The sequence below is a fragment of the Pan troglodytes genome, chromosome 12 (assembly GCF_028858775.2).
Source record: "Pan troglodytes isolate AG18354 chromosome 12, NHGRI_mPanTro3-v2.0_pri, whole genome shotgun sequence".
In the NCBI taxonomy this organism is placed as follows: Eukaryota; Metazoa; Chordata; class Mammalia; order Primates; family Hominidae; genus Pan; species Pan troglodytes.
Genome location: NC_072410.2, coordinates 92,255,375 through 92,282,891, shown reverse-complemented (window position 1 = coordinate 92,282,891; position 27,517 = coordinate 92,255,375). Strand labels below are relative to the sequence as shown.

The window sequence follows — 27,517 nt, the reverse complement described above, 5'->3', positions numbered from 1 at the left end:
GCATAAGAAGCAAAATACATAAGAATATATACTGTGTGATTCTACTTATATGATTTGTGGTGTTAGAAGTTGGAGTATTGGTTTTCTTTTGGGAGGGGAAGTATTGACTGGAAATGGGACACATGGAAGCATTTGAGTATTTTAGAAATGTTCAATATCTTAATTGGGTGATAGCCAGGCATATATGTATATGTGACAATTTATTAAGCTCTATACCTATATATACTTACTATCTGCACACTTCACTGTAAGTTATACCTCTATAAAAATGTTTAAAAAACACCAACTCAGTCATTACCCACTTATCTGAAATTCTGTCATTATTGTATACCAAATCCTTAACATATTCAAGGACTTTTATCTAAGTCTTGCATTCATTTCCATTCACCTGTTTTTGCAGGTGTACTTTTGATTTAATCATTGTTGCTTCATAATACACTTGTTTAATGGTTCATGTCTTTCCTGCTTATTATTCTATTGCAAAGTTATCTTGAATATTCTCACCTTTTTATTATTATAGATAATCTATAGCTTTATTTAATTTTTGGCTTTGTCAGCCAAATTCTCACACACCCTCATGCTACTGAAATTTTCACTGGAGATCATTGGCATCACTGGTTGAGTTCAAAAACATTGTATAATCTCTTCATCTCTTTCTAGTTAAGTAATTGTTTTCATGTGGCTCTTGCAGGTTAATTAGGTTTATTTCTGCACATTTTGGTTTTGCTGTTGTGAATAGGAACTCTTTTGTTACATTTTACAATCCTTGATGTAATATTCTTGATATTATTGTAACTTGTTAATTAATAATAGCTACCCATTGAACACTCTGTGCTAAATAATCTTATTTGTTTCTCTCATCAATCCCCCTCAGGTAAATACTGTTGCATTGTGCTCATTTTATATTTGAGTCTGAAGGGTGAACAGCTGGCTTGTAGTGGTTTCACTCCAGAGCTATACTACTTAACACACACTGCTCTGTGGGCCTAAGTGTCCTCAGATGAAGGACAGATGTGTGGGAGCGGGCAGTGTGCGGTCATGTCCAATATTGGTGAATGAGACTGACATTATAGTGACTAGTAACTGGATGCTTATCAGCAAGACTTATACACTGAAGTGAATTTTTTTGTACATGCTTATTTATATATGTAAAATACAGTATTCTAGTTTGGACTTACCCAGGCCAAATAAAGTGTGTGTGTGTGTGTGTGTGTGTTTGTGTGTGTGTGTGTGTGTGTTTGTGTGTGTGTGTGTGTGTATTATTTATTTATTTTGACACGGAGTCTTGCTCCATTGCCCAACTATGTTGTTGTGTGGCTGAAGTGCAATGGTACGATCTCAGCTCACTGCAACCTCTGCCTCCCAGGTTCAAGCAGTTCTCCCCGCTCAGCCTCCCGAGTAGCTGGAATTACAGGCAGCTGCCATCATGCCTGGCTAATTTTTGTATTTTTGTAGAGATGGGGTTTCACCATGTTGGCCAGGCTGGTCTTGAACTGCTGACCTCAGGTGATCCATAGCCTCGGCCTCCCAAATTGCTGGGATTACAGGCATGAGCCACCATGCCCGGCTATGTGTGTATTTAATCACTGGTAAATAATTTAATGATTATGTATATGTATTATCAGGGTTCTGCTGTATTTACCAAATGATGATAGCTGTTGTCTTAGTTACGTTCTTTGTTTGCAAGGAACTGCCAGCTGAAATAATAAGAGTTTATTATTCCTCTATTCCTGCATGGCAGGAAGAGAGGTGGATTCTCATGGATATCCAAGAGGTGGATCCGTAGACTGGCTAGGACTTGTGGAGATTAAAACTGTCTTTAGTTATGAATCATAGTCAGCTTTAGGGGGCTTTTGCCCTTCACTCTAATATGCTTTTATTTATTCTTTTTGAGATGGAGTTTCACTCTTGTTGCCCAGGCTGGAGTGCAATGGTGCAATCTCAGCTTACTGCAACCTCTGCCTCCCGGGTTCAAGCGATTCTCCTGCCTCAGCCTCCTGAGTAGCTGGAATTACAGGCACCTGCCACCACGCCTGGCTAATTTTTTGTATTTTTGGTAGAGATAGGGTTTCACCATGTTGGCCAGGCTGGTCTCGAACTCCTGACCTCAGGTGATTCACCCGCCTCAGCCTCCCAAAGTGCTGGGATTACAGGCATGAGCCACCACACGCGGCCTCTTGTATGCTATTTTTATCCTGCCTCAGCCCCTCTGCTCTTTGGTCTGTCCATTTGACTGTATCCTACCAACTTGTCTGGTTTCTCTGTGGTCCTAGGTGAAATTTCTGAGGGGGAACATTTGGTTGGCCTAGGTATTTACTGTGTTTGTCCAAGCTCTTCATGCTTTGTGGGCTATTGGACAGACTATTGGATTGATTGCCTCAGTTAGGTATCTACTGTAGTAGTCTGGTCATTGTGGCCGGGGAGATGGCTGGTCATCTAAAACAGGGCACATCTAGGGCTCCCTCTTCAAAGAGCAGGGGTGATTTGCCCTAGAGAAAAGGAATGTAGTCATAGTGTACACTCTGATTAATGTGTTTAGTACCATTGCACAATTTCCCTTTTCTTTTCAATGACATAGAAAGTGGCTAACATTGAAAATAGCAGTTGGATTTAGAGACTTGAGTAGTATCAGAAGGGAAATATTAAAGAGAATGCTTATATACTTGACGACAGTCTTTTGCTTACTGCTCTGTAAGCTGTCAGCACACATTCTTTTATCTCCTATAGATATCTTGGTTAAAATATCTGTTTAGTTAGGATTGTTAAAATTTTGGATAAGTTAGTGATAAATACTAAGGAAAAATTCTTTCCTTAATATTTTAATAGCTAGTTTTCGCTTGAAAAGATAATTTTGAGAATTTTGCAAACCTCAGGATTACCAAATCTCTTTTAGGATATTCTCTTATATATATGTTAGTTATTTAACCCAAGATCAGTGCTGAATTTATGCTATATCATGAAATGTTTACAATAATAAATAATATATAGTAAAACCAGAAAACTGAAATATTGTATTCAATAATATGTGGATATTGGCAATAAAATTACAGGTAAATTTTATTGTTAAATTGATTCTAGGTTGGGCCATGCAGGCTGCTGCCTATATCTTCATTCATAGGAAATGGAAGGATGACAAGAGCCATTTCGAAGACATGATTGATTACTTTTGTGATATTCATGAACCACTTCAACTCCTCATATTCCCAGAAGGGACTGATCTCACAGGTAAGGTAGCCTGGGTTTGGCAAAGTTAGGAATCATGTAGTCTAAACTTCTCATTTCTCAGATGAAGTAACTGAACACCAACAAGAATAAGGGCTCTTCCAGGTGTGGTGGTCCATCCCTGGAATCCTAGCTACTCAGGAGGCTGAGACTGGAAGATGGATTGAGTCCAGAAGTTTGAGACCAGCCTGAGCTACATAGCGAGACTTCATCTCAAAAAAACAAAACAAAACAAAACAAAAAATTAATGGCTCATCCCTAAGGTCACTCAGTTAATCAATAGCATGTCAGGACTCAGAACTCTTGGTTTCTAGCCCATTGAATTTATAGTAGGCAACTCCAAGCGGTCATATTATTCATACTTGCCATCTTTGAACTTTATATTTTAAGCCTCAGAATATATTTTAAAATATCAGGCTTTTATCTTTATGTAAGTGTAATTTTAAAATCATGTTTTAGGTTAATGTTTATCCTCCCCTACCTGTTGTTTATATTCTCTTATCCTCTTCTAAGGTATTTATTTATCCATTAGACCCTTCCTACTCCTCAGCATCTTCCTCATAAGAAAAAGATCTGATAGTAACTAATTTCAGTTATTGTTGATTTACGTTAGTAGGTTACCTTTCTCCTGATATTTAAGCCCTATCCTTGCTACAAGCAGGAATAGCTTTGCCCTTCTTCAAGAAAACTCAGCCATCATTGAGTTGTAACAAGGACACAGGAAGACATGTTTATAACTTTTCGGCCTTCCTAAATATTAAACTTTTTTTTTTTCTTTTTTGAGCCTGTCGCCTAGGCTGGAGTGCAGTGGCATGATCATGGTTCACTACAGCCTTGAACTCCTGGGCTCAAGCTTATAGTATCTGGGACTACACCAGATACTACCACCACACCTAGCTACCAGATTTTAAACTTGTATAGGCCAGGAATTGCCAATGGATTTCAAGAAAGTCTTAAAAAGACTGAAAACAAAATACTCAACAGTCTGTCATCCTTACTAAATCAGTAGTTTTCACACTTTTTAAACCATGGATTATTTTTGCAGATGAAGCCTTCTATCAAGGATGTTAGATAATAAGATTGATAAAAGCAGAACTGCTCTGGTTGATACTGGGAGGGGTGACGGTGGGGGCATAGCTTAGACAGAAAGTATTTCTGTAGAATCTTTGGACTCAAAAGACTAAAATTTACCTTTGATAGTCCCGATAACTTCAAGAGAAATACAGCAGAATTTGAGAAGGATTCAGTGGATCTTACAGCTCTGCTGTGTAAGGGAAGACAGGCTGAAGCAGAAGAGAACTGAAGTCTAAAATCTGAAGTAGTATGGGCAGGTAGAACATGAACTTAACTTTCAAATTTTTGGTAATAGACTAAGAAGGGCAACCCTTGGAATTTAAGAGAGGAGAACAGGTAAATGAACATACTATTCACACTGTGCACATAATAATTTATGGAACTCATTATTCCAAAAGAGAGTTCAAGATGAAAAATAGACATTACATACATATTTAAGCAAGTGAATAGGTGACTGAGCCATAAAAGGTTGTTAAGGGAAATTAAGGTATTTTAGGATTTACTATAGGTAGCAATGAAGAGATCTTTGACACATCTATTGCAGATGGAACTGAGCTAAATGAACGGTGGCACTTTTTTTATACTAGTCAGATCTCTAAAATGTATGCCAACTGTGTAGTATATTTTTGATTTTTTACAGTTGAGATTCTAGAAGTGGTTGGATCACAGAGGATAATACTGAGGATAATAATGGCTGCTTGTTGAAGCTTGAAAATATATTATTGTAAGTTGTAAGTTGATTTCCAGAACTAGATTATCATTAGGAAATTATAAGTGACAGGTGGCCATATTTAAATTTTATAATATTTAGAATGTATAATACCTAAATTTTGATATTGAAATATCAGCTTTATTTAATAAATATAGAGTATAGAAAGCCATTCACTGAAATGATAGGTTTATATTTGTGAATGCGAAAATGTACACCAAAGAATGCCAACTTTGAAAGTTATTTGGTAAATAAAAACTAATGAAAGAAAGGTCATATGTTACTGCTACATTAGTGTTAATATGTTCATACATTAGACCTTCAGAGTCATAAAATGTATATGTAAAACTTTTTTCATTCTCTATTTGTTCTCAGGTTTCTTTTTGTAGGTGATGAACTCTCCATCTAGTTGCATAATTTTGGAGTCCATAGTGCTCACCATTACATGATGTAGTTGCACATATATTTTAAATGCCAATGATATTTACCTTTGAAGCTAGACTTTGCCAAGGAGAAAAAACAGACTGATCCTGAAGCTTTTAAACATTTTTTTAACAGTATAATACAGATAATTTTATTGAGTTGGTGAAAAATCATTTTAAAAAATAGGCTAACAAAATATCTCCAGTTTGGAAAAAGTATCTGTTAATTAAAAGGTGTTTAGTTACTACCATACTTAACCTTAAACTGGGTTTTTCAGCCCAGTGAGACTGTTTTATAATTTAAGTTCTGAATCTAGCTTGCATGTACATTTAAATTAGTGCATTTAAATCTAACTTTACATATATTCTATCTTCATATTTTATTGTTGGTTATAACTTTTTAATGGAAGCAATATATGTTAATTTGGGAAAATTTGGAAACATAGAAGTCTGCACAAAACTTGCTATAATCCCACTGCCCATAAGTGAACACTATTTTAATTTTGGTCCATTTCTTTTGAGTCATTTGGTCACACACAGACATATGTGCACCCATACATATGTCTTCGTTATTCTTGGGTTAGGGAGTTCTATATTGTATTGGCATATTAGTTAAGGTTCTCTAGAGAAAGAGAACCAGTAGGATGTGTATATATAGAAAGAGGTTGAGATTTATTTTAAGGAATTGGCTCTTACAGTTGTGGAGGTTTGGTAAGTCCACGATCTGTAGGGTAGGGTGGCAGAGTGGAGATCCCAGGACGTAGTTGAAGTTCAAGGCCAAAGGCAGTCTAGAGGCAGAATTCTTTCTTCCTTGTTGGGGAGAGGAGGGCACTTCTGTCTTTTTCTGTTAAGGTCTTCATTCACCTGATTTGATGGGGCCTACTCCCATTGTGGAGGGTCATCTGCTGTACTCAGTCTACTAATTTAAATATTAGTCTCTTCTAAAAAATACCTTCCCAGAAATATCTAGAATAATATTTGACAAGATACCTGAGTATCATGGCCTATTAAAGTTGACATATAAAATTAGCCATCACAATTAGTATATGATAATTTTGAGTTCCATTTCCCTGATTTGGAAAGATTCTAACAATTATGTTATTGCATATAACATAACACCTATATACATAAAACTTATTCTTTTTAATATGTATATGAGTGCCTGGATCTTTATCCCTACTTTCATGAAGTTTACGTTCTGTGAGGAAAGACAGATGATAAACTAATAAGTTAATAAAAATATGTCAGTCATAAGTGCTATGCAGAAAAATAAGGCAGGATAAGGAGAGAGAGAGTGATAGAAGGGGTGTAGGGTGCTGTTTTGTTTAAGGTGGTTAGGGAAAGCCTCTCTGTTAAGTTTCTATTTAAGTAGGGACTAAATGAACAAAGCAGAAAACCATGCAGCTGTATGGGTGAAAGGCATTCTGGGTGAAGGAAGGAGCAGCAACTGCACGGATCCTGAGGTGGGAACATGCCCAGCTGGTTTGAGAATAGCTGCTAGTAGTCCCATGGGTGGAAGGAGTGTAGGAGTGGGAGAGTTACAGGGAGTAACGTGACAAGACAGGAGGCTGTGGTCAGAAAGTGGGATGCTAGTGCAATAACAGAGTCTGGGGATGAGTAGATGAAGTAGGGGGTAGATGGAAAAGTCTGCATCTCTAATCTCTCTGTATTTCTGATCATTTTTACCAACCCACATTGTGACTGTTTGTTTTAGAGCTGTTTATACTTGTACTCACATTCTACAACAGTTCAGTTTTGCTTTCAGAATCCCCAGAGTTTTATAAACTGAAAGACCAAACTAAAGGGTAGTTACTACTCATCTTTGTGGTGTCTGTGGGATTCCTAATCCCATTTAAGGTCCTGTCAGCTGTCTATAATATAAATATTGTTTTGTAGCCCCATGCCCAGGATATCCTCAAATGAATATGAGAGGAACTTACTACTCTTCATGTGTAGGGCCTTTACTTTTGACTTGCCTGGCTCAATTCCTTTATCATAAAATGATGTAACACCTTCTATAGGAGTGTTCTTTGAATATTTCAGTGTTGTGGAAGGTGTCTATGGTTTTTGGAGACTTTGAGGACTCCGTGATCTTAAATTTACTCCTAGTAAAGTTGTGTCGATATAGATATTTTTCTTGTGACTTGGAATAATAGTTTATCAATTTCGGAATGCAGCTGAGGATTGCGGGTTCTAACATCTGCTGTCATCAGAAAGTATTTCATGATCTCTCCCAGCAGTTGAGGCCAAATTTCTGAACACTTTACTTTTTCCAAATGTATTTGCTGAATAATGGGTTTGGTTCTTCTTGGAACTTGTAAAGTTACCTCATGGAATGGAAAAAGAAGGTTTTGCCAACAACTGGAACATGTACTTGACTCCGTAACTATATTCAGCCAAACCACGTTCAGATATTTGTACATGATGTGCTAATCATGTGCCCATTTTGTTATGGAGCGGTTTGGGTTAGTAATATTAGCATACTCTGTGCCTGAGCAAGGCAGATATTTCAGTTTACATTGAAGGCCTAAATTATTGGGTTTTAAAGAATGTTGATCTGATATATTTGATTGCTAGTTATTTCTTCTGGATGTCTAGGTCATTGTATTTTGTTAGTGTCTTAGTTTTATTTTATTAGCATTTTATATTTTAATATTTCAATTTTGTTATATAGGGATTGTTTTATAAAAAATTTAGTTATTAGCATTTTAATTTTCATTGAATGTTGACTTTTATGAAATCTTTTAAACAAAAGATATGAATATGAATTTCAGAAAATGTATAAAAATCTATTTATGCCTTTGTTATAATTTTTTTTAATTTCAGTAAGTATAACCGAGCATCTCAGCTTTGAAATGCATTTTAACACTTTTTTCTTTAGTCTTAGAATATAGCCTCGAAATGTACTTTGAGACTCTGTTTTCCTTCTGTTTCCACTAGACACTTCCTTGCACCATGTATGTTTATCTACTATATGCTTGCTTAGAAATTCCAGGGGCTAATTTTGAAACAAACCAGGCATGGAGGCCCTGTGGAATCCTCCCACTTGGGGGAGTCATGAACAGTTAGTTCACTACCATCAGGCTGAAGTCAAAGTAGTGCCAAGTGGACCTCCGGATGGCCAGTTACCCAAGATAGCCATTGAAACAAGACACACAGACCCTGTGCCACTCACACATCTCCTATAGCAAGTTTCCTTTTAAAAACACTATGATAAATTTTAAAACTTAAGATAGGACTTTAGAACACTAGTTCACTATCTTCTCAGTTTGCTGGCTCTCTGTTTAAAACCTGCTTTCCCTCCCACCAAACTTGGCCTCTTGTGTTTGGCTTTTGAGCAGCAAATAGCCAAACCTGGGTCTGGTTACATAAGTAGGTCTGGGATCTTGATAATGGACCATCTGCAATGTTTGTATCTTCTCCTTTGACTCAGTATTCAGTAATTATAGAATAATTAACAGCTATTTTTTATCGAAAAAAATTCTGCACTTCTTTTCTTACCTTGTTTATTTCCCTTTAGTTTATGATTTATAATGGTCCATTGTTTTGTTTAGAAAACAGCAAGTCTCGAAGTAATGCATTTGCTGAAAAAAATGGACTTCAGAAATATGAATATGTTTTACATCCAAGAACTACAGGCTTTACTTTTGTGGTAGACCGTCTAAGAGAAGGTAAGCACCCATTTCAAAATGTACCTTTTGATAAAAGTGGCAAAAATTGCTAAGCTTTATATATAGCCCTTTAGAGTTTGTAAAGGATTTTTTACTACTTTGTCTCAAGAAATGAGATATTGTATTTTTATTCCAAGTTGGCCTATGTACTAAAATGTTTTGCCATGTATTTGTTAGAGATATAGAAGAGATCTCTGTAAAAAATTCTTTCCCCTTTTTTGGAACAGACATAACTCTATATTACATATATATATATGTTTGTATATAGAGAGTTAGGCTATAATTCCATTTTAGGATATTTCTCCAAGTGGCGAAAATGTCTTTTTTTTTTTTTTTTTGAGATGGAATCTTGCTCTGTTGCCCAGGTTGGAGTGCAGTGGTGCTATCTCGGCTCACTGCAAGCTCTGCCTCCCAGGTTCCCGCCATTCCCCTGCCTCAGCCTCCCAAGTAGCTGGGACTACAGGTGCCCACCACCACGCCCAGCTAATTTTTTGTATTTTCAGTAGAGAGGGGGTTTCAACATGTTAGCCAGGATGGTCTCGATCTCCTGACCTCGTGATCCACCAGCCTCGGCCTCCCAAACTGCTGGAATTACAGGCGTGAGCCACGGCGCCCGGCCAAAAATGTCTTAAAAGTATCTTATCACTTAATCCATTTCTCTAGTACTCATGAATAGCAAAAAAAAAAAAAAAATCTTATCACTTAAACTAACCATACGTTTGGCTCTTGGGGTTTGAGAATATATCATTCTCTTACTATTTTAAGCTATAGAGAAATATAACGATCTGAAAAATAATTTTACTTTAATTATTTCACTCAGTCCACCAAGTAACTGGTTGGTAGGAAGGCAAGTGCCACTACCTCTACTATTTTATAGTTAAATAGAACTGGCATCCAGTGCGGTAAGTATATTTTCACAGGTTACTTGAGTCAGGGATAGAACCTTCTTCTGCTTCCTAATTTGTGGCTCATATCACACTTCTTTCAAACTGTGTCTATTCAGGGGCATATATGAGCAGAAAGTGATTCCGTTGATGATATCGCACCCATTTAAATGCTTAGGTTTTGATGTAAATAAAAACCAATTGTACTTTTTAATTATAGTTCTGCATATTTGCAAGTTTATATATTTATACACATTTGTACATACAAATAACACATATATGAAGAAAAGGTAACTATTCGGAAACATACTGAAGTGTTAATTTTATAACAGTTCAAAGCCCACAGTCACCTAACAGAAGTGTGTTTGCACATTTCTGCTCTTCACTCTGATTTCCACTAAGCCATATTGTGTAATGGTGATCTCTGTGACAAATGTCACCTTCATCTGATAACTGATATATTTTCATAAAACTGCTGTGCATAACATGAAAAGTCTTGAACCATTATGTAAGAAAAGGTATGAAGTTCTTCTTTCCCTAAATGGCATCACTGTTGTTCTCTTTAGGATTTAATATACTTTAAGATAAAAAGTATAACCTGCCAAGATGAAGCATATTTATAACCAAGTACCCATGATTTAAAGAAAGGTTCACAATCAATTCAAAATCACATGGTATGGTAAACCAAAAATGTTATTCATATTACTTTGGTTTGCTTTTGCAATTCTGTGATTACAACTAATATAACATGGACTTGTGGACTTGACATTCATGTTGTATGTGATTAGTGAGTGCCCATCTACCCATAGAAGTTCATGGAGAATACAGTTCTTCATGCCTGTGGAATGGGGTGGAGAGGCACGAAGGCATTCAAGCAGTGATGCTTTTTTTTTTTTAATTTGATACCATTTACTATGGCATGTAACTTAGACTCACCCTTCTCATTCAACAATGTTTTTCTATTTTACAGTATTTAATGATTTCTTTAAAGGTATTTCTGACATCATAGAACAATCTATAGAGCTCTCTTTTGAAATCTGGAAAATATTTTGGTAGCAAACTGATTTATAACTTTGGTTAATGTGTATTAGTCATCACTCCAGGCACTAGTCGACAACCACAATATGTAATTTTTCCTGCCAGTTGTGACAGCTGGTCTCCCCAACATCCCTCCTGTATCAGTAAAAAGAAACATAGATGATTCCATTTATTTCAGTTATAAAACAACAGTTAGATGATTTTATTTGTTAGAAACATAAAATGGGACTTGTATACTATAATAATAAAAATAAAAAATATGATGAGGATAACTATAATAGTATAGCAGCTAACATTAACTGAGCATTTACTAGGTACCTGGCATTATGCTATGTGTTTTATGCCTATGATCAATTCATCTTCACAACAACTGTACATGGTAGTTATCCTTATAAATATTTATCTTATTGTGCAAAACTGAAGCAGAAATTGAGGTAAAGAACCTCATCAAAATTATTGGAATACAGTTTGTCTAACTGAATAGCTCTTGTTCTTTCTACTGTAACTAGTTGCTGCTTGTATTTATAGTATGATTTTAGTTAACAAAATCTCCAGATCATTAAGCACCTTTCTAACACTAGTGAGCTGGAATATTTTCTTTAAGAAAGAGTTAAATAGGAAAAGAATTTAAAAAGAGGCTAAATGGCCAGAACATGGAGAGATGGTAGTCACCAGGCAGGTGGTTGTGATGCTGCCTGAGATAACGGGGGAGCAGAGCAGGAAGAGGCTAAGGAGGCATCAGTTGGGGAGTTGAGGGCAACTCTCATTTCTGGGAGTTCAAGTGAATAAAGAGAGAAAAAGTTTCATTAGTGATCGGAGGTGAGGAGGATCTTAGAGGTCATCTAGTCCAGAGTTCCTTTTAGAATGGGAATCTAAGACTCAGAAAGGGGCCCAGCCTGGCTTTCTGATTTTTAAGCTCATGTATTATTAAGACTTGAGATCATCATATAGATTTATTTGAGTTTTAGGTTTGAAATACTTGTTTTTGAATTCAAAGAAAGCAGTTTGTATTTCAATCCATACTTAGCTCATATGCTTAAATTCTAAATATAAAGGAATGAAGGATGTAATCTTTCCACTATTACTCTAGAGGGATACAGGGTTAACCACAAAATAGAAATTAAATTCCCACTAGGTAATTTGGATCAGCACACCTGAACCAAATTCTTCGGTTTGTATTCAGGGAGAGAGAATTGCTGACTTAACATGCAGGTTACATATATAGTGTCAATAGTCTTGTTTGTGGGACGCTCATGTTTGTCTACAATAGTTCTCATGTGCTCTGAGAAAGTTGATAGCTACCTAGGAAATAAAAGCAATATACCAATCATAGACAGCTTAGTCTTCAGTAGCATTGTTCGACTATTTTAATTTCTTAGATTTTTGCTTGCTGCACAACTAGCTAACAGTCCAGTCTGTCTATTGCCTACAGTGGAGGACTAAAGGTGACCAACAGAAACCCATCTCTGGCTCACATTGCATTTATAATAGCAAGCCTCTCCCAGGGTGGCATTTCAGTTACCCTTTTGAACAGCCAGCATGTTTCAGGAGGCAAGGAAGAAAGACAGACAAATTATTGAAATATTGGGTGCATTATATATCATGCACTCTGACCTTTTCATACAGACTTTTATTGCTGGAAACTATGAAATTGGATAAGACCTTCCGTTATGTTAAATAAGATGTGGTTGTACAGTAGACTTTTGACATTTGCTAGAATATTTTCTGAGACAATTTCCATTTCCTCAATTTTGGAAATATTTTTGTAGATTAGTAGCTGACTTTCTTTTGAGGCCATTTTACAAGGAACATGATAGAGTGCAACAAAACCTAAATGAGATTTGTACACTGATGAGTGGATAAGCACCTGGATCACCTAAGTGACCTGGTGACTTGCACATCATGAAGCAGAAATTATTCAAATTTGCCTCAGGAGAAGTATGCATGACCACATGTCAGAGACCTTTGATGTCTCTTCATGTTGAATTTTCAAATGCCATGGTATCGCTTTAGACCATAAAGGGAATTCATATTGTTTCTTTGTTCCTTTTAGTCACTGCCCACCTCGCCCCGTTTCCCTCCAGCGAAAAATCTGAGCTGCTCATTTAGGACGGATCTTCTTGTGTTTAGTGAAAAAAGTCATGGTTGCCTTAATGAAAAAGGATAGAAGCCCTATCTATTGTACTTAAAAACAACCATCTAACACTTATCAAGTTCTTCTTATGTACCAGGTATTGAGTTGTGCACGTTTCTTTACCTTGCCCATGCAGTAGAATCAACCATAGAGCTTTTTAAAAATACAGATACTGAGGTCCAAGCTCAGACCTATTGAATCAATCTGGTGATGGGGACCTAGACTCATAGCTACTTCTTTCACCATTCATACGTATCCCCTAATTCTCCTACCTAAGCTAGGTGGTAGTTTGCTTTGTGCTGCACCTGTGGAGCCTGGCTCCGTTTAGCAATTTTCACAGGGTCATACTGCTGCTGAGCAGAGGAACTTTAAACTCAAGTATTTTTGATTCCAGTGCTCATGTTCTTTCCACTGTATAATAAGCTTACAGTTTTTCAAATGCTAAAAAAAATTATTCTTTGTAGGTTTTTTTTTTCTATTTCCAAGATTTCTCCCTGATATCCTTGGCTCTACTGTGAGTTCTGTTTAAATGAAAAAATATATATAAAGGATTTTCTTTTTGTAAGCCTCTTTTATTTTTCTGATTCCTGCCTTTACCAGTTCCTCCTCCATTTCTCTAATCTTTAAAAAAAAAAAATGACATTCAAACTATCTGTCCTTTCAAATTGTGATTTCATTCTCTGGCAGAGCCTGGGTTGAAAGAGGAAAAAAAAATTGTGGTTCAATCGTTTTCTTTCTTTTTGCCATCAAATTGCAGAAATAGCTTGATGACTTGATTTTCTCAACACTGGTTCATTTTTTATTAAAAATAGATAATAGGTTTTTAATTGTAAAAACAGAATGTACTTACTGTTAAAAATTGGAAAATTAATAAAGAAGAAACTGTTGTGCAAGCCAGAAACCTGGGAGTCATTGTTGGCTCGCCCCCCTCTGCTTTTCACATGCTGTGAAATCCCAAACAAGGCCTTTTGATTCTACCCCTTAAGGATCTCTCAAATTAATTCTTTTCATTCGCAGTGCCATACTGGTCTGGGCCTTCATTGTATGTTCCCTGAATTATCATACAGCTGCTCAGCTGGACTTTCTAGCTCTGGTCTTGACTTAACCAGTCCTTTCTCCACTTTGTAGCCAGAGAGTCAAGCCTTTTTCTAAATGAGGGTGGCATCACACTGAGATAGGTATCCAGGCACTGGAGTAAGGTCTCACAGAATTCCAAGGTTAAATCTACTCTAACATGATTTACCCAGGCCTTTTATGACCTACCTCTCTGGCTGTATCTCCTGTCTCCCTAGTTGTACCATTTGTTCTAGCCTTACTGAACCACACTTCTTTCCCAGATTGCACAGTGTGCTGAGCCTTCCCCACGGTATCCTCTTAAGATGTCACCTTAGATAACAGTTCATCCAGGAAGCCTTCCTGATTTTCTTTGGCTTGGTTGGGTATCTTGCTTTATATTCCCTATATGAATGCTTTTCCTACTAGCTATATGTAAATTTTTCTTACGATAGTATCACTTCTTCAGTTGTTTATCTTCTTCACTGTTTTTTCTCAAGCCTTCAACACAGGGCCTGGCATATAATAGATACCCTTCAAATTTTTTGAGCCTATCAACTAATTAGTCAATGTAATTTTATACCGTGTTCCAATAAAGATTTAAAATGGCTAACATAAATTTGTATCATATAATAATAGCAGTGCCCCAGCCTGGTCAAGATGGCGAAACCCCATCTCTACTAAAAATACAAAAATTAGCCAAGCATTGTGGCACACACCTCTTAATCCCAGATATTTGGGAGGCTGAGGCACGGGAATCGCTTGAACCTGGGAGGTGGAGGTTGCAGTGAGCTGAGATTGCACCACTATACTCCAGCCTGGGTAACAGAGCCAAGACTCTGTCTCAAAAATAATAATAATAATAATAATAGCAGCACCAAAAGTAAGAGAAGAAATCAAGGTAAGGGAAAATAGGGGTAAATTTTTTAAAAACTAGATGTGAAGTTACATTAAAAAACATGTTATAAGTTTCTACATTTCTTTATAATGTGAGTCCAAACATTGTCCCTGAGCTTTCTGTACCTTTTATACAAGGAAACTGAAGTATTATTGACAGTGTTTATAAGATCAAAGCAAGCCAGATGATTAGAAGAAGCATTTTTGAAAGACTTGAAATATCTCCCATGGCTCTTCACAAAGAGCACATTGTACATTTCATGAGCAAGATCCTGAACAGCATCCTTATGGGAAATATAATGAACTTTTTAGAACTACTCCACGTAGCCTCATCATGGTTGTCCATGTTGGCTAATGGAATAAACACATTCCATTACATGAGAAAGAGCAGTCTCATAAAAGCTCAAAACACTCAGACTCTATATGGATTTAGAGTGTCTCAACTCTAAAGGTATGGATAGACTGCATGTCCTTCAGACGATTCTCCATAAAAAGTCTTGTCACTCACTGAGGATTGGATGACAATTAGTTCACACTGAGTTTGATTATTCTTTGTAAGGCATCTGTTCTACAGAAACTTTGTGTCATGAAGCGCTGCAGAGTCAAGAGCTATAGTAGTAAGTGGATCTAGGAGTCAGACTAAGGGAAATTAAAGAGCTTACTGAGATTTCACACATGAATTGAAGGCCTCCTTCAAAACAGAGGTCTGCCAGCATGTCCTTAGAAAACAATGAGGAGTATGTGTTTTTCGTATCTTCTGCAATGCTTGCACATAGTAAGTGGACCATTGTTGAAAGCTCAGGTCCTAGTCTGTGTGGCTCTTTTGGTCTTGTTTATTGCTGTGACTTCATGCCCTTTCTTCACTCCAGTCATGTGGGACACATGACTGTGTCTTCTCCCAAACTGTTGCCATTCATCTGGCTAGCTCCCATTGGTTCCTCCAGACAGCTTAAGTGTTTTTTCCACTTCAAACAGTTTTCTGACCTCTCCAGGTTATTGGAGTTCCCTCTTCTTACTCTCATCATACTCTATACATTTCTGTTAATAACCAGTAGTTTTTTGGTGGCCTTTTTTTTTGTCCATCTCTCTCATTGGACTTGAGCTCCTTTAGGATAGAGATACTGTGCCGTATTTGTTTTTGTATCTGAGGTCCTAATACCATGCCAGGAATATTATAGGTACTCAATAAATTTATAATTTGATACAAATTTTTAAAGATGACCTAATTTTAGCATCTCTCACATACACACATATGCACATCTGATTAGCAATTCTTCCCACCCCCTTCAGTCTAGTGATCACACTTACAGATTTTAATTTATATGGAGTCCTTTCATTGCAACAGAGATGAGATTTATGGCAGTGCCAGAGGGCCACCTGAGGCAGATGCACAGCAGGTAATAACTATCTTAAGACACTCTCTTCTTTTTTTAACTACCGGAGGATAAAAGAGTACATTTTTTTTCTAGATTATGTATACTACTAGAAGAGAATTACAGAAACACGTTATTGGTAACTTAAATGAATAAGGTCTTGGCATGTGATCATGTAAAATTCAATATGGAAATGTGGTTCTTAATTAAATGTTTCCTTTATTTGTATCTCAGTGAGTTTCAGATTCTAATATGGTGTTAAACAGATAGTTATTGCAACCTCGTGTCTCTCTGTACCACTTGACTTCAATAGGAGAAAAATTTTGCCCTGGGTTTATCGTATACTATTTCTCTAACACTAGCCAGCTATAAAAATGCCTACTATTGTGAAAGGTAGGTCCGGGTTATAATTACTGCGTGTCTTATGGCACCATTAACAAAAAATTTTGAAAATATATGTTCTTTATTAGATGATTATCATTTTCATAGATGAGTGAAAATTATATACAGTTGTATTTTACTCATGCATAAGGCATGTCTGTGCCTAAATATTGGTGCCCTGTATAATGTTTAATATATTTTTTAAGAATGACACACTGAAAAATGCAGATAACTGTGACCTTTACAAAATGTGTTTATTTCAAAATTCAGAATGTTGGAAGCAGCTTTTGTGAGTAAAATTTGTGGAATTGCCTTTGAGTGATGACTTTCGGTAGACTTTACACTGACCACAAAGAATATTGTTACATACATTGAAATATTTTTGTCGGTTTCCCATTGGAGGGCAAAAGTGAGAGATAGAAAACAACTTCTGAAGGCGTGAGTAGCTGTGTCAATACTGTTTACTCATTGTGTGGCAGATGGGCACTACATGTTTATGTACTTAGAATCTAGTTTGCAGTAAAATAGAGAAGATAAGTTTCAGTGAGTATGCAAAATGTATGTAACAATATACTTTACCTTCCTGTTCATATGAAAATCAAAATTCTCAGCAAAGGTGAGATTTTGACCTGAGTCTAAACCCTGTGGACCTTTGAATCCAGAAATTCATCTTAACAGGAGCTTATGCCTGCCTTTTGGTTTTATATAGTATGCAGTTTCATTGTGAATGTATATGCTTCTTTTTTGGGTTTGTCCAAAAAAGGTTTACCTTGTTTCTTCTTTATTGTTGACATGTGTCCATTTCATTATTTATAAAGTCTGTGCCTTTTCTTTTAGCTTTATAGATTTTTTCTTCCTTATTCAAAATATTCTGTCTGCATTTTTCTAATTATTAGAACCTTTTTTTGCATTTTTTCATAGTTGATATTTGTGTTGAGTATTGCAAAGTAATATTAAAACAGTACTCATTTGCTGGAGTATATGTGTGTACACATGCAAAACCAAATTCATATACCTCACTTGTAAAAAATATGAAACTAAATACAGAAATTGTTTACTTATTAATGTTGAAAAGTATTTTCATAGCTCTCTAATGAAAGTAGTTTTCTCCATTTTATTTTGCATAGATTATATTTTTATATGTTATATAAAATTATATTAATATATCATGTAACAATATTATATATATTTTGTCACATAGGCTCCCTATACATATCTGACTGCTAAAAAGCATGCAAACTCACCTTGTCATAGAATCTGGGCTGAGCAAAACTAGTCCAGGTTCGTTTATCATAAGTTGGCTACTCGGCACTGCATAAAGTGTAAGACGTTGAAAGAATGTCAGTAACTTCTAAATCAGCAGCCTTCCCCTAATGAAGTTAAGTGTTCTCAGTGGCTTTCACTCCCTCCACACAAGAGTATTGCATTCGGCCACATGAGGTAAATTCCAAGGATTATCCTACTTGGTAAGATTACTGATGTTGAGAATCTATCGGAAGTGCGTATGTACACAAAATGCATATTTTTAAGTGTTTTATTTTGTGATAATAACTTAATCCACATAATTTCATTGTGGTTCACTCATCTCTTTTTCATAGGAAATGGTACTTAAAAGGGAAATTAAAATGAAACCGCTGATTTACATTTATTTCTCAATTTTTGTTTTATGAAGTACCTTTTCCAGTGATAGTCTGATTTGATTATAATACACTAACAGACAGTAATCTACAATGTGTTGCATCTTTTCATTTTAATATTTTTCCTTGGGGAAAAAATCACTGTCTTTACTCTCTTGACAGCTAGCTTCATATTTGTGCTATTCTTCTTCTTCTTCTTTGTCTTTGACCATAGCCATTATCTCTGTTGTTCATGCTACCTGCCTGATTTTGATGGCCGAAATATTTTTCACTAAGAAATATCTGAGTATTGTTAAGTAAACATCTGTCTGTGATTCCTTATTATTTACTATATATAACATTTTTAAATAATCTACATATACTACATGCGTATTTGTAAACTTTTAAACACTTTGCCTTTTTGAAAGTGTGAGGCTGCCACACAATTTCTTAGACATTAAATGTGAGAAATTTATGTTGATAGTTGTTTGTCTTATCTCTAGGTTCACAACCACTTTCTTTGAAGTGACAGATTTCCTCTCCAAAAACTTTGAATGCTTTGGATTAATTTTGCATTGTATAAATGTAGTCTGAAAATAATTTGGGGTTCCATGTAGAAATTCTGATAACTTGTGAGACTGCATTACCAAAGTTTTAAATTCCTATTGTATATTCATAGTTTATTTATGACTTAGATCTTCCTTGTTTCGTCATAGAATTTTAAATGGCCTTTAGGAGAAGATAAATAAGTGAAATGTGGCCCAGTGTGCCAAAGTCAGGTAATAAAGTATGTGTGTGCATAGGGCTTGAAGGGAAGGCACGTTAGACAAGCTGAGGAAAGCTGCTCCTAGTCAAACATGAGCCTTAGCACTGATCTCCTTAGAAGTTAAGGCAAAACGGTCTTTCCTATATTTTTCTCATTGCATTAAGTTCTTGGTGACTTACAGTGGTAATGAGCTAACTTACAGTAGAAGAAGTGTTAGTCAGTGCCTTTTCTAGGCACAGTTATCACTCATTGGTAGCAGATCTACGTTCAGTTAACCAGCACCTCTCAAAGCTAAAAAACAAATTCCTATTTTTGCGGACTGATCTTAGATGTCATTATTATAGAAGATCTACCAACTTGACCATGATATGTTTCAGAAGAGGAACTTCATACTGTTCCTTATGTGAGTACATGGAAATTACTCATAATCTGTAATCCATAGTGCCTAAAAAGAATTGAACACTTTTTTTCTAGCTCATAAGATTTACTTGTTTTCATTCACATTAGTGTGTTAATGACCACAACAGGTTCATAATGTTAAATCCAAATGAAGTTACCAAATAATTTACCAATTAATTTTAGTTATGGAAATTATTAATAACCTTTTGGATCAGTAAAAAGCATCTTTACCATGTTGGTTCCATTATTCATTCATTCATATTTATTTTTTATTTATTTACTTAAATTCATTAGAAAGGGTCTCTGTTGCCACGGCGCCTGGCCTGTTCCTTTTGTAATTCAAGGAGACAGTAGCCATTCTCATATGCCTAGATTAGTTTTAATGAAGGCTTATATTTTAAAACTTTAGGGATGGACATTGGTAAGAACTGAAATTAAGAAAGACTTGACAGGAAATACTGTGACTTTTGTTTAGACTTGATAGATTAATAGAGTTTAGGCAAAGGAGAAACATGTTACAAGAAGCTTGCCCTGTACATATTATCTTTAAAGTTGTATACATTAAAGGTGTTTATATTTAAGTATTTTTAAGAACATGTCTTTGTCGTAAATGCATATAATCTGAATCTTCTGTAAGTCCTATGTGTTGTAGTTAATATCATGTGATTAAGGCATACTAGTGACAGTATCAGAATAAAAATGTATAACAAACACATCCTTATGCATAAATTTGGGAGGTTAGTATATGATCCGGTGTCACAGAAACAGCATACAAGTGCAGAGTAGAAAACAGTTGTGGTGGCTGGCAGAGTAAGAGAATTTAGGGAATAGGACTTTGAATTTGATCTGGAGGAATGGCAGGATTTGAATTGGTAAAGAAATTGGGAGAGTGTAGTCAGGGTTAGATACTCAGCAGTGGAGACCAGCCTTTTTATGTGGCAAGAACTAAGTTAGAGAAGTAGTCTTAGTTGTCATGAAGTCTCACTTCTAACAAACTGTATAGAAAAGAAAGGGAATTAGAAAGAGTGGGAACTGTGAAAGTTCTAGTATTTATGACTATAAATACTCCAAACCTGGTGAGTACATTGTTCCCTTCTTAGTATTCTAAGACAGTTTATTATCTTCCTAAGCAGTTTACTACTTGTTCTAAGATAAAATAAGACCTTTAGAATAAGGCTTTAGCATCATCATAGTTATCCCAAAATAGTATCTTATTTTGAGACTTCTGCATGAATTATGTTCAGTTAAAAGAGACTCAGTAAAAGTAATTATACCTCATGTTTTTTACATCTCCTTTGATCCATGAGCGAGGTATTTACAGACTATATGATGGCATATAGTAGGAAAAGACTATGATTCATCCCAATTACAAAGATGTTTCCTAGGAAAGAAACTCTGGAGAAATGTCTGTGTCTTTACTAATGGTTTTGAGACTTAAACAAATAAATCTTGTCTTTTCTGTGTATGGTTGCAAATGGTCATAATTTTATACTTGCAAATGTCAATTTGATCTGAATCAAACTTTTCCAGCATAGTTGGCCTATTTGTAAGGTTGGATATCCACAGGCTGAAATGGATATATGCTGTCTAAGGTATCAGCCATTCATCTGGATTTTAGGTACTAGTAACATCTTTGAACGTAAAATCTGAGAAGTATCCTTTGGGTGCAGCAACTATAATGTATTTGATGACCTTAGAGAGGGGATAGTTTCACAGGAACGAGGCAACAGGAGCCAAATGTAAGTGAAGAGTGATATAAGTGGAGATAGCTAGTTTAGATGACTGCTACAGGGAGTTTCCTGATGAAGCAGAGAGGGCTGGGGTGTAGACAACAGAAAGGGGAAGCTGCCTCAAGGATGAATAGAAGAGTTTAGCATTTTTAAATGCTGAGAAGATTATGTAGAAGAAAGCTGAACGTGAAAGGATTAACAATGGAGCAGTTTTCTGAGAAATCAGTAGAGGATAGGAGCAGAAATCAGGTTAAGAGGGACTCCTCATTTTGTAAGGCAGGAGGCAAGGTTCAGCATGAATATATATTTTTGTTTGACTTTATAAATACTCCAAGCCTGGTGAGTAAATCGTTCCCTTCTTAGTATTCTAGAGAGTTTATTATCTTCCTAAGCAGTTTACTACTTGTTCTAAGATAAAATAAGACCTGTTGGCTTTAGCATCATCATAGTTACCCCAAAATAGTATCTTATGGTTGGGGGTAGGTGGTGAGAAGGTGAGGGATGCTTTGCTGGAAGGCCCTGTGCTCTCTGTCAGATCAGAGGTTAGGTAATCTGATGATGGTGGGGTTACAAGGGGATGGAGGTGATTAATCAGAGTTTGGAATAGTTGTTGTGGTAAATGAGAAAAGGAAGCTGACCAAAACCAAGTTAAGAGCATTGCTGAGCTCTCAAACCTCAGGCTACAGAGCCAGTCTGGGCTCTTGCCTCTACTTAAGTTCCATCCAAAGTGGTGACTTCACATGCCTCACAGTGGCCCACTCCTTCCCACCACCTGCAGTACTCCCATCTCTTCTGCCTTTGATCAGATACCCCTGTTCCTTTATGCGTATCTCAGGAAGATCATTTCTTGATCTCTTCAGCTGGAAGTCCTATCAGTCCCCCTCCAGTCTTCTACAACAGTTGAACCCATCTTAAGACTCACACAGTTTCTGGGTGATTAGGAAATTAGTATGTTGAAGAGACATCTGCACTTCCATGTTAATTGCAGCCCTATTAATAATAGCCAGGATATGTAGTCCACCTAAGTGTTCATAATCAGATGAATGGATAAAGAAAATTTGGTGTGTAAGTATATACAATGGCGTTCTATTCAGCCATAAAAAAGAATGAAATCTCATTATTCCCAGCAACATGGATGACCCTGGAGCACATAATGTTGAGTAAAATAAACCAGGCACAGAAAGATAAATTCTGCATGGTCTCACTTATATGTGGAAGCTTTAAAAGTTGATCTCATAGGAGTAGAGAGTAGAATAGTGGTTACTAGAGGCTGGAAAAGTGAAGGGAAATAGCCAAAGGTTGGTTAATGGATACAACAGCACAGCTAGATAGGAAGAATAAATTATAGTGTTCTATAACACTGTGGGGTGAGTATAATTTACAATAATTGATTGTATACTTGTAAATAGCCAAAAGAGCAGCTTTTCAGTGTTCTCAACACAGGAAGTAAGTGTTTGAGGTAACGGATATGCCAGTTACTGATCTCATCATTACACATTGCATACATATCTTAAAATAGCACACTACCTCATAAATAGGTACAATTATTTGTCAATTAAGAATACTAAAAAGCAAGAATAATCACTTAATTAGAAAATATATTTTTTCCTCTATACTGGAGTGTAAGCTCCTTTGGGTCAAGGAGCTTCTAAAACCAAAGTAAAAGCATTGAATCAGTCAGCCTCTGTTTCTCCTTTTCCCCTTTTCCCCCTCTCCTCACCCCTGCCCCTGCCCCCCTCCCATGGCAGTGGTGCTAAATTCTTCAATAAATATTGAATGAATATATTAATGAATGTAACAGATATACTACAATCAAATTGTATATGAGATCAGTGAACTTCTACAGGAATATATTTGTCAGAATTCTTTATGAGGCTAATAACCCACAGGCACCACCTTGAAGAATATTATTGTATGAGGATATATAACTCCTCTTCACAGTGGCAGTGAAATATATTGTATTTGTAGGTGATTATCCTAACTTGTGGTGGCTCAGGATATTTTGTATTTGGCTTATTTGCTCTCTCCTAGCTGTAAGGAGCTTATGCCAAGCACAATCTCTGTTGTCCAACTTTGCTTATTATGCAGTTTTTACAGCAACTTTTCTAATAGTTTGGATGTAAATGCCATAATGTATCATAAGCCCAGATTCCTTTTAAAAATTTCATCCCTATAGCCTTCCTTTTAAATTTTATTTTAGTTTATTTCTCACTCACTGACTCACTGTGCTATGTTGAAGGAACTTTGTGTACCAAGTGCAACATCATATTCTATTGGCCCTACAAGATTTGGCTAGGAGAGGAAAACTCAGGATGAAAACATCAAAGAGGCAGCAATTACAGAAAATGGGAATGTTAGATGTCGCAGAGTATGATGGAATATGCCTGAGAATTCTCACCTTTTATGCAGCCTTAAGTTCCATTGGCTAATAGTTTGTAACATTTACATAAATTGAAGCAGATTGCTATTCTTTTATAAAGGTCATCTTTTATGACTTCAGAACTTTTAATAATTCAGATCTTTGTATTCTGCTGACCATTTTTCTGCACTATAAACCAGTTCATTTTATTTTATACTCTAATTAGCTCTTTATTTAAAGTGTTTTTATTTAAAGTGTTGGCATACAAGTTTAAGATAAGCTAAATTAGCCAACACATATAACTAGCTATTGGGTATTAATCAAAAGGATGATAGTATGGCTTACTGTTAAAATAAAACTCAGTATTTAGATCTTAATTTGCAATTTGAGGAGCTAAACCAGAAGTTTCTCAGATGCGTCTATTGCCTCTTTTGCTATCTTGGGAATAGAGATAGGTAGCAATTACAAGTCAAATTTCATTTCTGTAAACTTTAAGATCATGGGTTTCGTTGTTTCATTAAAGTGCCATCCAAAAATAGTGTTCTACATCACCACAATAGCAGTGTTGTCCTCTGGCTGCCATTGTCCTTACCGAAGGCCTAAAAAGCACATACTTGATTTTTTTTTCTGTTTCAGTATTTTAGTCCATCCACTTGTAAACGGATTTCCCACCACAACCCCCAATGCAGTTTCTGTCTGGCAAGATAATGCTGAAACATTATACTCTCACCTTGGGGAAGGGTGGTTGGAAAAGATAAAACCCTTAGCTTCCAGGTCCATCTGCTGAAATTGTCCGAATTTGGCCAGTGTATTATATCAAGTGATAGCGAATGGAGAGAAAAGAAGAAAATGAATCTTGACAAGTGAGCTGCCATCATTTCTGTGGCAGTCTTTACCAATACTGTTAAATTTCTACCCATTGGATTTTTCAGGCTTCTAATTATTGGTATGTATATTATATGTGGTGTTTGTATAGCCACTCAGGATTTTAAATTTGCTTTGGTTTGGTTTTTTTCCTGTTGAATTAGGTGGGAATGTTTGAAATAAACAAGAAGATAAGGGAAGGGCTCTTTTCTTTCCTTTTAAGTTCCAGGATACATATGCAGAACGTGCAGGTTTGTTACTTAGGGATATGTGTGCCAAAGTGGTTTGCTGCACCTGTTGACCCTTCCTCTAAGTTCCCTCCCCTCGCCCCCCACCTCTCAGCAGGCCCTGGTGTGTGTTGTTCCCCTCCCTGTGTCCATGTGTTCTCATTGTTCAACTCCCATCTATGAGTGAGAACATGCAGTGTTTGTTTTTATTTCTATTTGTGGCCATCTACTCCGTGAAACTTTCTTGGATCCCGTCAGCCAAACTGGTCTTTTCTTTTTCTGAATCCCTGTAGCAGTTTAACTGTACGTCTATTAAGATTCCTCAGTGTTGTAGTTACATGCGTGAACCTCTCTTCTCTACCCTGTTAGCCTGTTGACTACCCTGTTCTTGCTTCCTTTTTTTACCCGCACTCAATGCATCTAGCCAAAAATAGCTTTGTTGTTGTTGCAGTTGTTCTTAACTGTTCGGGATGGCTGAATCACATTTAGAATGGCTTTAATAACAAGGAAGGCTTCTTGTTGACTTTAATGAATTCATTCAAGATATAATGTGTATGGTAGGTACAGATGTCACAGTCTTAAAGAGGGTTAAAGAATATCACTGCTTTGTATGGTATAGAGCTTGATGGTGTATGGCCACACTCTGACAATATCCTAGAAGGTTCTCTGGATTTATTGCTGTAATTCTTTCTAGTTTATTGTCTGTGTATAATTAGACAGTGCTTTCTAAGTAGCAAAACTTCGTTGTAGATACTGATGCAGCTTAGCAAAAAATGTTCTATGATGGCAGTTAGTCCAACTTTTATCTTCTTCAGGGCCATCAGGCCTCTGTAATAATTAGAATCTGTAAAAACTGGCTATATTCTAGACTAATATAAAAGTTTTATGTTCTTCAGTGATGTTTCAAGCACATCATAAAGCATCAGTGATCTTTCCAACAATGTTCCTTTGTGCCGGTGATTTGGGTGATCGGAAAAGTTTGCCAGTGGAAGAACCACTTGCTGCCCTGATAAGGAACCAATATTACTATATTTCAAAAAAAAAAACAAAACCCTCTAGGCTTACCTAAAGGACATGAATAGAGGTAAGGTTTTATATATCAGAGTGATGTTGTAGCCAAGTTACAGTCTCTATGGGGTAAATGAGAAATAATCTTGATCATCACGATGATGGGCTCATTTTTCAAACTACCTCTGTGTTGACCATGCTATCGGCCTTATTGCCTTCATTAAAACATAGCTGTCTCCTGACTCCATGCCTCTTCCTTGTTTCCCTCTCAAGTAAGCGCTGTTCATTTTCTCATATCTCACTACCATATAATGTTCTTAATTTACCTCTGATTTATCCATCCTGGAGTTAAAATAAAATACCGAGTCAAAAAACATTTTTTTGAGCCTTTTGTCATCTAAATATAGCAACTTTTACCTCTCTCAGATATCAGTCAACCCTTCACTAAATCCTCTGCCTCAGCCTTCATTTCACTGGAGAGGGGAGACTTAGCACCTGGCTCAGTCTTCCATTCCCTCTCTAGTCTAGCCACATTCTTAGGTAAGTTCACCGTCTGCATGATAACTCATGCCAGTTCCATGATCTCCTCATTATCCACACTACTTCATACTTTGGATCTTGTCTTCAGGAATTGCTCCACCTGTTAAACGTTAAATTGCAACATCTCACTCTCTAGGCTGTTTTTACTCTCATTAAGATATCTCTTCCCTTAATACCCTTATGCTTTTTCCCTATCCATAATCATCCTTCTGTGTTCATGCTTTTCTCTCTTCTCGGTTATACTCTGTGGTCCATTGTTTAAACCAAACTCTTGCTAGTATGTGAACACCTTAGCCCTGTTGCTCTTGGGTGGCACACAGTCGGCAGAAGTGCATTCCTGGGTCTTGCCTGCTGCTTGCCTTCTCTATACCTGTACTGGCTTTTAGCTCTGCTGGAGAAAATCCCCTAAACCAGGCAGATTACTGCCAAAATAAACTCTTGGTTGCTGTATTAATTTTCTAGGGCTGCTGTAACAAATTATCATAAGCTAGGTTGCTTAAAACAGTAGGAATGGCCGGGCGCGGTGGCTCACGCCTGTAATTTGGGAAGCTGAGGCAGGAAGATCATGAGGTCCGGAGATCGAGACCATCCTGGCTAACACGTGAAACCCCATCTCTACTAAAAAAATACAAAAAAATTAGCCAGACGTGATGGTGGGCACCTGTAGTCCCAGCTACTCCAGAGGCTGAGGCAGGGGAATGGCATCAACCCGGGAGGCGGAGCTTGCAGTGAGCCGAGATCGCGCCACTGCACTCCAGCCTGGGTGACAGAGCAAGACTCCGTCTCAAAAAAAAAAAAAAAAAAAGAAACCCCAGTAGGAATTTATTCTCTCACAGTCTGTAAGCTAGAAACCTGAAATCAGGGTATTGGCAGAGCCACGCTCCCTCTGAAGGCTTTGGGGAAGAGTCCTTCCTTGCCTCTTCTTGGTTGCCATCAGTCTTAGGCATTCCTTGATTTATGGCAGCATGACTCCAGTCTTTATATGGCCTCCATCTTTGTATGGCCTTCTGCCCTGTGACTTCCCACTTCTTTTAAGGATACCACTCATGATACTCACCGTAATCCACTATAACATCATTGTGACTTAACTAATTATTTAGAAGTAGGTTCTTTGCAGATGTAAAGTCACATTCTGGGGTTCCAGTAAACA

At 36.7% G+C, this 27,517-nt stretch overlaps 1 protein-coding gene across 11 annotated transcripts in view; it reads left to right on the top strand.

Moving 5' to 3' along the window:
• The window catches only part of LCLAT1 (lysocardiolipin acyltransferase 1), a 195,699-nt gene that overhangs the window by 109,515 nt on the left and 58,667 nt on the right, over window positions 1-27,517 (top strand). For all 11 annotated transcript variants that reach the window (XM_515384.9, XM_009442254.5, XM_063790003.1 and 8 more), the window contains 2 exons: window positions 3,079-3,225; window positions 8,982-9,098. In XM_515384.9, coding sequence (XP_515384.2) covers window positions 3,079-3,225; window positions 8,982-9,098 — 264 coding nt within the window. The remainder of the gene's footprint in view (window positions 1-3,078; window positions 3,226-8,981; window positions 9,099-27,517) is intronic.